The sequence below is a fragment of the Muntiacus reevesi genome, chromosome 17, assembly GCF_963930625.1.
Source record: "Muntiacus reevesi chromosome 17, mMunRee1.1, whole genome shotgun sequence".
In the NCBI taxonomy this organism is placed as follows: Eukaryota; Metazoa; Chordata; class Mammalia; order Artiodactyla; family Cervidae; genus Muntiacus; species Muntiacus reevesi.
The window spans coordinates 35,917,537-35,930,665 of NC_089265.1; the positions used below are offsets into that span (position 1 = coordinate 35,917,537).

At 36.8% G+C, this 13,129-nt stretch overlaps 1 protein-coding gene across 1 annotated transcript in view; it reads right to left on the reverse strand.

The window, feature by feature from the left end:
* Window positions 1-807: 807 nt before the first annotated feature.
* Window positions 808-13,129, reverse strand: part of UHRF2 (ubiquitin like with PHD and ring finger domains 2) — a 71,305-nt gene continuing 58,983 nt past the window's right edge. Inside the window, exons 11-16 of the mRNA XM_065907762.1 lie at window positions 10,179-10,341; window positions 9,358-9,498; window positions 7,471-7,564; window positions 6,993-7,150; window positions 2,828-2,926; window positions 808-1,829 (exon numbers count right to left, since the gene is read on the reverse strand). Of these exons, the coding sequence (XP_065763834.1) occupies window positions 1,683-1,829; window positions 2,828-2,926; window positions 6,993-7,150; window positions 7,471-7,564; window positions 9,358-9,498; window positions 10,179-10,341 (802 nt within the window). The 3' untranslated portion in view covers window positions 808-1,682. The remainder of the gene's footprint in view (window positions 1,830-2,827; window positions 2,927-6,992; window positions 7,151-7,470; window positions 7,565-9,357; window positions 9,499-10,178; window positions 10,342-13,129) is intronic.

Consider the following 13,129-nt stretch of genomic DNA (forward strand, 5'->3'; position numbering starts at 1 on the left):
GCCAGGTTTAGACTCAGATGGCCTGTGTATAGCACAGCTCTGTCACTCCCCTGTCCCAATGAACTCTGGCCAGTTTCTTAACCTTTCTGTGCCTTTGATATTCATCCGTAAGAAGGGGATAAGAAGTTCTGCCTATCAGGACTGTCAATAGGATTAAGTGAGTATACATGAAAAGGAACAAATGCAAAGCAAATATTCAATAAATACCAGGTATATTTATGAGTCTGTATTCAAGGGTAGGAAAACTGATTTAATAACATTAAAACTTTTGTGAAAATTTAGTTTCAGAAACTAGAAGTGTTTTAGAATATCCTCATATCTGTGAAACAAGTAGCACTAATTATGCTAAAACTGAACATAAGACTGAATTGTTATAGATAAAATAGTCACTAGGTTCTTAATTTGAAAATTTCCCCCCATTTAGTTTAAAAAAAAAAAAAAGATCATGACCCAGAGGGATGGGACGGGGAAGGAGGTGGGAGGGGGGTTCAGGATGAGGAACACATGTAAATCCATGGCTGATTCATGTCAATGTACGGCAAAAACCACTACAATATTGTAAAGTAATTAGCCTCCAATTAATAAAAATAATTGGGGGAAAAAAAAGATCAAATTCAAGGTGAAATCTGTCCTTTAGTACTTAAGATTTCATACTAGTTCTCAATACCAAAAATCAAGAGTGAAAAATTGTGCATAATGTCTGTTTCAGTAAAAACACACACTGAAATACTCTGGAAGTGACTGATTCTTAAAGATACCTACAAATATAAGCCAGACAAATGTAAAAAAGTGAAGCAAGATGAGCTATTTTTTTCTGATCATAAAATATTTATTAAGGTATACTTTAGGGAATATAGTGAATATAAAATTTAGGATCACAATATGAAGCAATTTCAATCCTCTCAAAAACTCAGCCCAGTCCTCAATGCTCTGCAGATGTAAAACCATTGGTGAGACTCACTAAAAGCAGTTTGACTAGTACAGAAGAGGTTTTTCATGAAATTTACAACTAGATCATCTGAATACCTCTTTTAAGTGCAAAACCACACCACATTACACTAATGCAGCAACAATGCATTCATATTGTTTTCATTAGTAGTCAACTTGCATAAAACACCAGAAAAAAGCACAATGGAGCTCACAAAATGGGCTAAAAAATGAACCTGTTCTTGCAAAACACACACTGTAATGGAAGAAGACATTAAAAATGTATTATGCACACTACAGAAGCTGCGTTCATTCCAACAATCTCAAGTGTCACTTCCTTTTCTAAAATCAAATTACATGAACCAGGCACAACTAATATTTGGGAGGCAGTGTGTAGCTAAAATTTCATTTAACTAATTTCTCAATGATTTAAAAAATCCCCATAAATCTTTTCTGTCCTGAGGTAGTTGCAAAATAAATCATAACTTGGATATCAACTAGAGCTGAGGCTTTGTCTTCTTACTCATTAAAACTAGTTGTTAACTGACAAGAACTACCTTTTGATATTTAAAAGACAGTTGAGAAATGGGCCTCTTACTACACACACAAGATGATGGCTATGTAGGAAAGAGGATTAGCTGCTTCAGAACGTGAGATATGGTCCACCATTGCTTCCACCCCTCCCAACCACCCCCAACCATTTTAGATTCCTTATTGTCCAAAAAGCCACGGTGAGCAACACAGTAGTGGATAGATCATCGTCCTTTGCTGTAGCCAGGGAAGAAAAGGTCAAGTAGAGTCTGCAGAACAGCATTGGGAATCATGATGTAATTCTGGCCAAGATCATGCCGGCAAGCAGGACAGGAGAACACCTGAGCCTTAAAGGAGCGCTGCAAGCAATCCTAAGGCAAAACCAAAAACAAAATGAAAAGTAAACACATCTGATTTCATCTGAGGGTAAAGCATATAGAAAATACTCAACAATTTAGGCTTTTGACTAGAACTAGAAACTTACTGTTTGGAAACAAGAGAAACATAAAAGATGAACAACTGTCAAGGCCTGAACCTGCAGTATGAAAATGAACTTACAGACAAGGCTTCAGTCCCACCTCTAACACATGCTGTGAGACTTCAGGCAAATGACAATTTTTATATAAATTTCCTCATTCAGTGAAATGAGTGTTAGAATTCTGCATGGTTCCCACTAGCCTCACCTAGGTTGGATTTTAATCCTTATTTTTCCTGATGGGGCACTAAAGAAAAAAAAAAAAAACTCCGGAATTCCCTCCTTAAAACTACATTATCTATTTTATATAATGTGTTTTCCAAAAAGATACTATTTAACTGACTCAAGGTCAGATACAAACACTTATGTGGAAAGTCTGTTTCCATTTTACAAAAGAAACTAAACCTCAGAAGTTAGGTCAGGACATATAACCACCAAGCAGTTGAACAAGATTCCAACCTTGGTTTGACTGAAATTCAAATTCCTTTTATACCACACTGATAAGACAATACACAATTCCTCTGAGCATGCTGCCAGACAGAATTTGTTCTAGATTCTGTTAAGTACATAGAATTATTTCAGTTTGCACTATAATATATGAGACATACATAAGTTGTAATAGAAGACACCAGCAACACCTTACTTTCTTTTCCATTTCAACTCATCTTCAATAATTTCAAATGTGATAGAATATGGAGACTATATAGATTTGAACTGCTGTAAAATTAAAATATGCATTCACCACCAAGATGAAATTAAATCCTTCCTATCCAGCAAGGTTCCTTATCTATTCTGCTTCATGAAAAAAACTGCTTTTTCATGAGCTAAAAACAGGTTTGGAGGTTAGTGTGCCTCCTCGCCTAATATGGGAAAATGAGAAAGAATTCTACTTACTTTACAGACATTGTGGAGGCAATCTGTTGTCACAGGCTGGTAAACTAGCTCCTGGCAGCACACACACATAAAAGATTGTTCCAATTTTTTCAGAAAATTCTAAAATGGTAACCAAGCGGAAGAAAAAAAGGTTAGCATTTCATAATATATTAATAGAATTCCAAATAATTGGGGGGAAAAGTGTCAACCGCGTTTAGTATATATGCTTTCTATCAAGGAAAAAAAAATCAAGTAGTGGTTGTAACTACAAGCAAATGTGTAATAGGAAACTGCAGAAATCTCATCCATAAGATAAACATATTAGTTTTAAATCTTAGGATTCAGTTGCAAAGGTTGCAAAGTCAAGATATGACTTTGCAAAGACAACCTCATATTTTTCAAAAAGCTCCATGGTATTCTAATATATCTATATATATTCTAAAATATCTATTCACCCTTCTCTCTTATAAACCTTCAATACTTATTTTTTATGCTGAAAAAGATGAAACTACTTGGCGGTAATACTCTAGCACAGAAAACCCCAAAGAATCAATGTATTTATATTCCTAGGATAATTTTCTGTGATATTTTGCCCAAATCCAAAAATCCCCTATTTTCCTAATGCTAACATTTACTCAAACTGGGACTAAATGATAGAAGGTCAAGCTTTCTGAAGCAAACATGATCAAATGAGTGCTCTATAATCTTCAAAAGCCATTACTGGGTTCTATTTTACCCAAGCTGTTTAACCTAGAAGGAAAAGTAGTTTTCTGAATAGTCACCAAGATAATCCTCCACTCAGTTATTTTTTGTGCTAGGTACTCATCTACAAAGAGTAATGAAAAGGCCAAGTCTCTGTTCTCATAGAACTTTATATTCCTTTAGGAGAGCAGATTTTTAAGACTTCAATTTCAGATAGTCATAACTGAGGAAACAATGCAAATTAAAGCAACAGAGTAAGGAGGATGTATTTTAGAAAAGATAGCTAGGGAAGCCCTTTTTGGGGCGTGTAGTACTTTGTAGAGACTTACAGGAGATGAAGGAATGAGCTTCATGAAGAAACAGAGAGAAGAATGCCAGTCAGAGAGATGGTGTGTGTGTGATGGTCCAGGAACAGGTTTTCTGTGTTTAAATAGCACAAATGCCACTGAGGCTGAAGCAGCTTGGAGGGAAAGCGTGGCAAGAAGGGAATGCAGAGGTTGGTAGAGATGTCAGATCTGGTAAGGTCTTGGGAAGGTGTCTGGATATAAACATACATATGTAATATATGCACTTATTTAAAAGTCACATCTGGCTAAAATCTGATTTGTTGTTCTTGGTTTATCTGAAAAGAATGGGCATGAAGCCTACCCAGGGTAACCACTAGCAGCAAGGTTACAGTCACCTGACCTAGGTATGTAAGGTCCTGCCACCAGAGGGCAGGGTTTTTATTGCTTGTTTGAGAACTGTCAAGTGGTGACTCATAAAAGTTACACTGAAAGAAGAGACTGAAAAGTATACTTGATTTGCACGTATCTATGAAGTCTTGCAGGATTTGACAACTTTGATTATTTTTTTAAATTGATAAACAGGATATATCAAAAGCTCAGACTGAGGCCTAATACATATGTTCCACCCAGACAAACAAATGTGCAAAACAGAACTTTCGTGTGCACCCAGATGTCATTATCCTTCACCTGTATCTGCTACTTTGTCTTCTGCCCATTCACAGCTGGGACTCACCTGAGTTACCACTAACCCAGCTGTATCCTCTCCAACCAGAAAATTAGACCATAATCAACAACTGCTTGCGGTTTCTTACTTGCTCTAAGTGAAAATGACTCTTATGTACCAGAGTCAAGACTCTCTATGCTAAAAAGCAAGTTAACACTTCTCACAGAGCTAACTCACTCTTCTCTGTCCTCCAAACATGTAAGTCTCATTCTACCCAAGGACAATGCAAAATATTACATTTGTAGACAAAACAAAGAAAAAAACTCTCCAATATCAATCCTAAGGGTATTTCATAAACCCCATTCATTCCAAACCGTGAACTTCCAGATGTTCAAGCTGGTTTTAGAAAAGGCAGAGGAACCAGAGATCAAATTGCCAACATCCACTGGATCGTCGATAAAGCAAGAGAGTTCCAAAAAGACATCCATTTCTGCTTTATTGACTATGCCAAAGCATTTGACTGTGTGGGTCACAATAAATTATGGAAAATTCTGAAAGAGATGGGAATACCAGACAACCTGACCTGCCTCTTGAGAAACCTAAATATATATGCAGGTCAGGAAGCAACAGTTAGAACTGGGCATGGAACAACAGACTGGTTCCAAATAGGAAAAGGAGTACGTCAAGGCTGTATATTGTCACCCTGCTTATTTAACTTATATGCAGAGTACATCATGAGAAATGCTGGGTTGGAGGAAGCACAAGCTGGAACCAAGATTGCCGGGAGAAATATCAATAACCTCAGATATGCAGATGACACCACCCTTATGGCAGAAAGTGAAGAAGAACTAAAGAGTCTCTTGATGAAAGTGAAAGAGGAGAGTGAAAAAGTTGGTTAAAACTCAACATTCAGAAAACTAAGATCATAACATCCGGTCCCATCACTTCAGGGCAAATAGATGGGGAAACAGTGGAAACAGTGGCTGACTTTATTTTTGGGGGAGCTCCAAAATCACTGCAGATGGTGATTGCAGCCATGAAATTAAAAGATGCTTATTCCTTGGAAGAAAAGTTAAGACCAACCTAGACAGCATACTAAAAAGCAGAGACATTACTTTGCCAACAAAGGTCCGTCTAGTCAAGGCTATGGTTTTTCCAGTGGTAATGTATGGATGTGAGAGTTGGACTGTAAAGAAATTGAAGAATTGATGCTTTTGAACTGTGGTGCTGGAGAAGACTGTTGAGAGTCCCTTGGACTGCAAGGAGATCCAACCAGTCCATCCTAAAGGAGATCTGTCCTGGTGTTCACTGGAAGGACTGATGTTGAAGCTGAAATTCCAATACCTTGGCCATCTGATGTGAAGAGCGGACCCATTTGAAAAGAACCTGATGCTGGGAAAGATTGAGGGCAGGAAGAGAAGGGGGTGACAGAGGATGAGATGGTTGATGGCATCACCGACTCAATGGACATGAGTTTGGGTAGGTTCTGGGGGTTAGTGATGGACAGGGAAGCCTAGAGTGCTGTAGTTCACGGGGTCGCAAAAAGTCGGACACGACTGAGCGACGACACTGAACTGAACTGATTTATTCCTTAGTCTAAAAATAGTTATCAGGAAGATTTTTCCATAATAATGACTAAAAGCAACACAAAAAATATGAGAGTTTCCTCTAAATCCACATAAAAGGCACATATAAGATATGCATTAACCCCATTTCAAACACACAGAAGTTTTGGCCAATGCCCTCAGAAAATGAAGAAACCATAGGCAGGAAGAAACTGCTAAAACGTGATCAAATGCAATTTCAAGAGAGGTTACTAGAGTTCACCCACAACACCCGCACATCACATACTTTGAAGGAAAGGAAACAGAAGAGTAATGTACTACACCTGACAAAGGGCTAATAACTAAGAAAGTTGAAGAATCAAATTTATAAGCAAACTGACAGACAAAAGCAGTGAGCCAAGAATGAAGAGACAATTTACATTTGGAACCTTTACCTTCTGGGATTTGATAATAAAAATTCATTGCAAAACACAGCTTAACACAAAACCCAAACATCAGTTAAACTTGAAATTCCTTTTCACTTAAAAATGTTATGATTATCAAAGAAAACAAAAAAATCAAAAACATAGGAAATACTTAAATGCTGGTTTTTACCTTACTCCTAGGCTGAACATATGAGCACTGAAAATTGTGCTGAACTGCTTAAGACTTATTCTATTATGTAACTTTGAAAAAAACTTTCCTAATGAGTTTTAGATTAAATTGAATGTGTTCCACAACTGAAAGTTCTACCTATGAACAGTACCTCACACAGTTTAAGCACAAAATGGTAAAAAAACCAACATCTAAGAGGCCTAAAATCAACTTAAAAGCATTTGAGTGTTGCCGCATTTCTGAAAGGAGCACTGAGTGAGAAGCCTGGATAAAAGGATCAAGTTTTAACTGCCTTGTGAAAATGATAATTCATAGGGAAATTATTTTTCATCATTTGTTAATATTAGAAACTCTTTTAAAAAATCTTTACATACTGGTCCTTCCACAAGAGATGCAAGAACTTCATCCCATAGCTTCTGGTTTTGATGATCTTCTCTGATTAGATGCTGCTGCTGAGGTGTTAGTTGGAAAGCCTCAACTGCTTCTGCTGAATCTGATGGTTTGAGGACTTTGGAGGCACTTGGACAATCATCTAGATTTATTTAAAAATATATCAGCAGACTACAAGTGGTTCTAAGCAGAAGAGTTAATTGGCACCGATTATGCTTAGCATGAAGATAACAAATATAAAGCAGCATCTAACTTTCCCATAGTTTAGGATACTTTGCAGTTTAGGCTCTGACATTTTTTAAATACACAAATATCCCACCCCACTCCACCCCCACCATGCACACACACACACACACAAACCCTTTTTCTTTTCATTTCTTATGAGTTTTTCAACTTACTCTTAGTATTTCCCTTTATAAAAAACTAAGTTATTTGTATTTAAGTCCTTAGATCATTACCTACCATCTGCAGATGGCCTTTTTGAGGTTCCTCTGGCCTTCTTTGACTGTCCTTTAGTCTTCTTCCCTTCCTTATCAGAAGGGTAACCTACTGGATACTGATGAGGGGAAAAAGTGCAATGTAGATTTAACCTTCATAGAGAAGAGAGGTTAAAGGAAAATGGGGAGGGATCTATACTTTCCCTAAGTTAAAAGGATTTATATAAACGACACAGACATCGAAAGAAACAGAATTCAAAGGACAAAAGATTATTAAAAATCCCCCAATTCAGTGTAAGACTATATAGTTTTGACTGTTAAGATATTCCATTTTATAACGTCATGATTTTAGTTTCAGACTGAAAAGAGAAAAGAACAGTTTACAAGTTGTGACTAGGGGGCTTAAAAAGTTTGAGGAAAAATGTAGAATTAGATAGAAAGGTAAGTTTCTGTCTCCTAAAATTAACAGGCAGATAGGGTGAGGCAGGAGAGCTTTCAGAAGACCTAAAGCCACTACATTACCGAACTCTTTATCAACTAAAAGGTAAGACTTTAAGGAATAAATTCTACCCAATTACCCTTGTGTTTTATTGGCTATACACTTTTTTGGATATGCTTTGTGATAACACTCATATTTAAAGCTCAAAATGTTACAAATCTCAGTGATATGAACTTATCATAGCTGATTGGCTTACATGCTTCTTTCTGTTCAACTGTTTCACAGTTAACCTATCTAGAATACTGCTCTGCTGAACAGTAGACCTGAAAAAAAAAAATCTTCTGAATATGGATTTAACAATAGGTTTTAAAAATATTTAGTTATAAAAGGAATGATTTTGCCAGTTATTTTAGCAGCTGACAGACCTCATTTAAACAATTCCATGAGTTTAAAAAGAAAAAAACACAACAAAAAAACAGACTTGCACTAGAAGAGACACACTCACCTGCCTGGGTGGTCAGACACTTGCCCATAGTTCAGCCCCTACACATGCAGTGTGGGCAGAGCCAGGGGAAATGACAAAGCTGGTAGTCTTTACGAGAAGCACAGTGATGGGCAATGATGGAGGATAAACTCAAACCATGCTCTGAAGTCAGTGTCAGGGACAGAGTCTAGGGTATATAGGCAGTGGAGGGGGAATGTAGCCATACCATCCATTATGCACACAAAACTAACAAAGTCTTACATGGGTTAACAGCTGAGCATGGGCAAAGAGAAAAAAAAAGGCAAAGCACTAAAGGTGGCGACAGGACAAGGAAGCAGCTTGGAGGGGGAAGAGAGAAAAGGGGTGAGGAAAAGTGAGAAGGGTAGAAAGCAGACCACTCTTATAAGCCACCTCCCCCCTTCCCCTACCAGAGACATACCCCCTGTGCCCTCTAGGATAAAACTTCCCTTCTCAAGGCCTCCTATACCTCAATTTCAGGTATCCCTTTCCCTCATGCTTAAAGTCCAGAGTGAATTGGAAATACAGTTGACCCTTAAACAATGCAGGAAGTTAGGGTTGGGCCAATTGTACAGAAGTCAAAAATTCCTGTGTACCTTACGGCTGGCCCTCTGCATCTGAGGATTTAACCAACAGCAGAAATGTACTACAATATTTGCTACTGAAAAAAATCCATGTGTAAGTGGACCCAGGTAGGTCAAGCCTGTGGTGTTCAAGGGTCAAATGTATTTTACTTTTCATTGTCAAGCCCAGTTTTCCCCAAGCACAATTCTTGGTCTTAGGGCAGTTTGACACCTAGGAGGCTGCTTTTTTACTTCTTTTCCTTTCCTATACTTGTGTGATCTCATTCCTCACCCCTTACAGTCCACTGACCAACTGCTGTGGGCTATATCCAGTGTTAAGGCACACAGATAGTACACAGGCATACATTTTAATGAACATACATGTAGCCTAGACAAACGTAATCTAACCTGTAAACGTAGACATAGTCTCCTTGACCGTTCTATTCCTTCTGAGGTCCACGGAGCAGGCTCAACATCATCTCTCCTTAAAAGATAGCGCCAAACCAAGAACCCATGGCTTGATGAAATCTCTGGCCAGTATTTCACCACCTAAATCATAATATTTCAGCTAGTTTGAGATGTACAGTTTAGACTTATTCATAATGTCATGTTAGTGTTTTAAGTAAACTTGGCAGAACTAAATGCAACTTTGAAAGATACTGGCTTTGCTGGAATATTAAGTAAAAAGTATGCAGTAAAATATTGTTTTGACTTTATTTCCTAATTATGATAATTCCCATAAGGACAGACTGCTATAAATTTCAAGTTGTAGCAAGATTATGCTCATCAATATAATTTTACATAGTAGATTAAAATGGTGGCAGTAGATGCCTTCATTTTTAAAACAAAGAATGCACCCTATTTTAAAATTATAATGTGCTCTACTTTGAAAAATCTATTACAGTTAGAATCATTCTGGAAGATATAAGAATCCAATATTTACAATGGTCAAGTTATTTGAATAGTTTTATCATAAGAGTGTATCACTTATAAAAAGCTTAACCCCAAATATAACTCTGCCTTTAGGGACTTCAGGTAAGTCTTAAAAGACAAGTATCAAAATTAAGAGCTCGTTTTGTGCATGTTTTATTTCTAGAAAAAGGAGAAAGACCAACTAAGAAGGTCTATTGTTTCCTTTAGCCCACCCACAGTAGAGCAGTTCCCTGTGGCAACCCTGTCTTGAAAGCCCAGGAAGAATGACTAGCAAGATGTCATGCCAGATAGAGCACCTTATAAATGCCATCATATCTGTTGCCTTCTTCAGGAGCATATTTGCTGATCTTCCTCCCTTTAAAACTGCGTATCACTCTGACTGGCTTACCAGCTCTCCAATTCCGAGACTCTGCTCCAATTTTATCATCCAATGGAGCATCACAGTTTAGGGCCAATGCCCTAAAAAATAAAACAAAGTCTTTATACCAAGTAATCTTTCTTCAAGTATATAATCACATCATTAGCTAACTTAAAAGGTGAATTATGCCTTACCTGATGGTTAAGATTCTATGATTCTTTCCATATTATTCCAGATAATAGGATTATGCTTTCCCCCACCAGCAGAGAAGACAAATCAGTTTTCTGATGTCACCCCCAAGCCAGGGGATTGGTTCTCAGATAGCCTGTAGGGTTCTTCTGAAAGTAATAACATCTGTGCCACGTATAATAGAAAACAACTAGAAATACATGGAATTTTCTTTAAATAACGTTGTTGAGGGGAGGGAGAAAGTTGGAAAACTAAAGCAAGTTGACTGCTGTAATCATTATTTTTGATAAGGGAATAAGGTAAACTGTTGGACTAATGTAGAAAGAAATCTAGAAAAATAAATTTGTCTGCAAGGTACAAATGACCTTTCTTGGTCTACTTTCCATATTCCAGACAGAGATTCCTTAAAGTTTAGAAGATAATAAAGAACAAATTTAATATGAAGATATCCTTTAAAGATTTCCAGTAGAAAGATAAGTTTAAATAAAACTGAAGCATTCAAATACCTGTGCTCAATCATGACAATAAAGATTATTGGCTGCTCAAGATCACTACATTTTACTGATGACACATGAACAAGGAGGAACACTGAGCTGGAAGCGGCATTTGATTTAGCTGAACCTTCCTTAGTATGTACTCATCTAGTAGTAACTAATCAGTAAGGTTATTAGATGTTAGAAGACCTTCCTTGGGGAAACACAGTCCTGCCCTTCAAAAGACAAACTAGAACTATTTAAAGTTAGTATTTTTCCTCTAAGATAGTGGTAGCCAACCTATTTGGCACTGGAGACCCATTTCATGGGACACAATTTTCCCATGGAATGGGGTCTGGGGAGGATAGTTTCAGGATGATTCAAGCACATTCCATTTATTGCACACTTTATTTCTATTATTATCACATCAGCTCCACCTTCAGATCATCAGGCATGAGATCCGTGAGGTTGAGGATTCCTTCTGTAAGACACGTGTATTCTAACTTAAGTGTAAAGAATCCACTGAGAACACTTAAGGTTAAGAAAATATATACAGACACCCTCCCCTGAAATCTGGTAAAATCAGATATGAACAAAATACTTTTTTCCAAGGTGTAGTTCTTTTTATGCAGGCTCAAAAAAAAAAAAAATTTAAGACTAAATGACTAATCTATTATAATCTCTATCATAGTTAAAGTAAATGAACTTAAGTGTTTAGCTAAAAAAAAATTTTTAGGTGTCATTAAAGCTCATCAAGTTATCTTTTTTTTGGTTACAATCTCAAATGGGAAATGCATTAAAACTCTGTCAGGTAGAAGAAACTGTAGCCATCAATTCCAGCATTGGTATTATTTATGGAATTATCTACTGAGATACACATACTTCATCCCCTAAAAGAACTGACATAGAGATATGTACTATCTTCCCGTTAATGAGTAGAATGCTTTGGTGCCACAGGTACCTTCCGTCATAATGAATGCCACCACTAACTGGCATTATTAACTCACTTCCAGTTTCATGTAAGTGTGTAGTCTGTTCATGTCTGTGTAAAGAGTTCAAGAGGATGAAACTAGGCAAAACAAAAGGCTTTTCCATTACTCTGTTCACAGCTCAATCAGTTGCCCCAATTGTCCCGATAGAGGATGGTCAGGTTACCTGCTGCCCTTTTCAGTTTCATAAAGAGGAAGAGCTGAGAAGATATAGGACCAAACTTCTTAAAAGCAAGGAGCAGGTATCAAACTACCTCTCAGTAGAGAAGCAAAAAGGAATTAGACCATATACCCTCCAGGAAAGAATATACTATGGGTTAAAGCTAAGGGTCTTTTACTTCACTTTTCATGTTTATAGTAAGACACATAGGTATCTTTGCCTAAGAGGTCTTTACAATCACAAGGCATACGCACAGCTTAGTGTATAAATTAACTGAAGAAATGTTAGCATCTCTGTGATAAGTTAATCTTGAATTGTTCTGAGTTACTATTTCATTTTCACTATCTTCCTTATTAATATAGACATTTTTACTATCAATTATTTTCTGAGATTGTAACATAAGATAAACACGGTATACTTATTAGATTCTTCCAAGCTTGAAAAGAAATTTTCATGTACATTACAAGCGCAGGTAGTTACAAAGGAAGTTTCATTCAAGTCAAATAATCTTATTATTAAAAAAAGCCCTTTTGCAAATTCAAGATACACTGACAATACACATCAAAATATTTCTAATTCTTTTTAAGATCATTCCTCCTAAAGAATTGCTTCCTCATTAGAGAAAGACTGCATAGGTACTAGACTTCTACCTCAACAATGTTTTCACCAGCAAATCTGACCTGTCTCCTCTGCTGGTTCAATATAATAATCCTACTGTCAGAAATAATATAGAAGGAAGACATAAAAACAGATTCTATATAACTTGGTATACAACAAAAGTCTTGAAACCACAAAGTATATTCTTTACACAGTAATCAGAAATTAAGGGCACACTACTTAAAACTGAGTGATTTAGACTCAGGAAAGCGAAACTCACTTTCATTTAATATCCCACAAAATATTCTTAATAATAAAATACAAAAAATTTCAACTTTATCATTGCAAAATTTTCACTATGACAAGTTACAACATGGTCACTGCTATCTGATGGTTTGGGTCACTTAATCTATTTCTGGTGCTAGCATGCATTTACAAAATAAAACATTTGAAGTTAAACTTTCTATTCCCATGGAAGCTG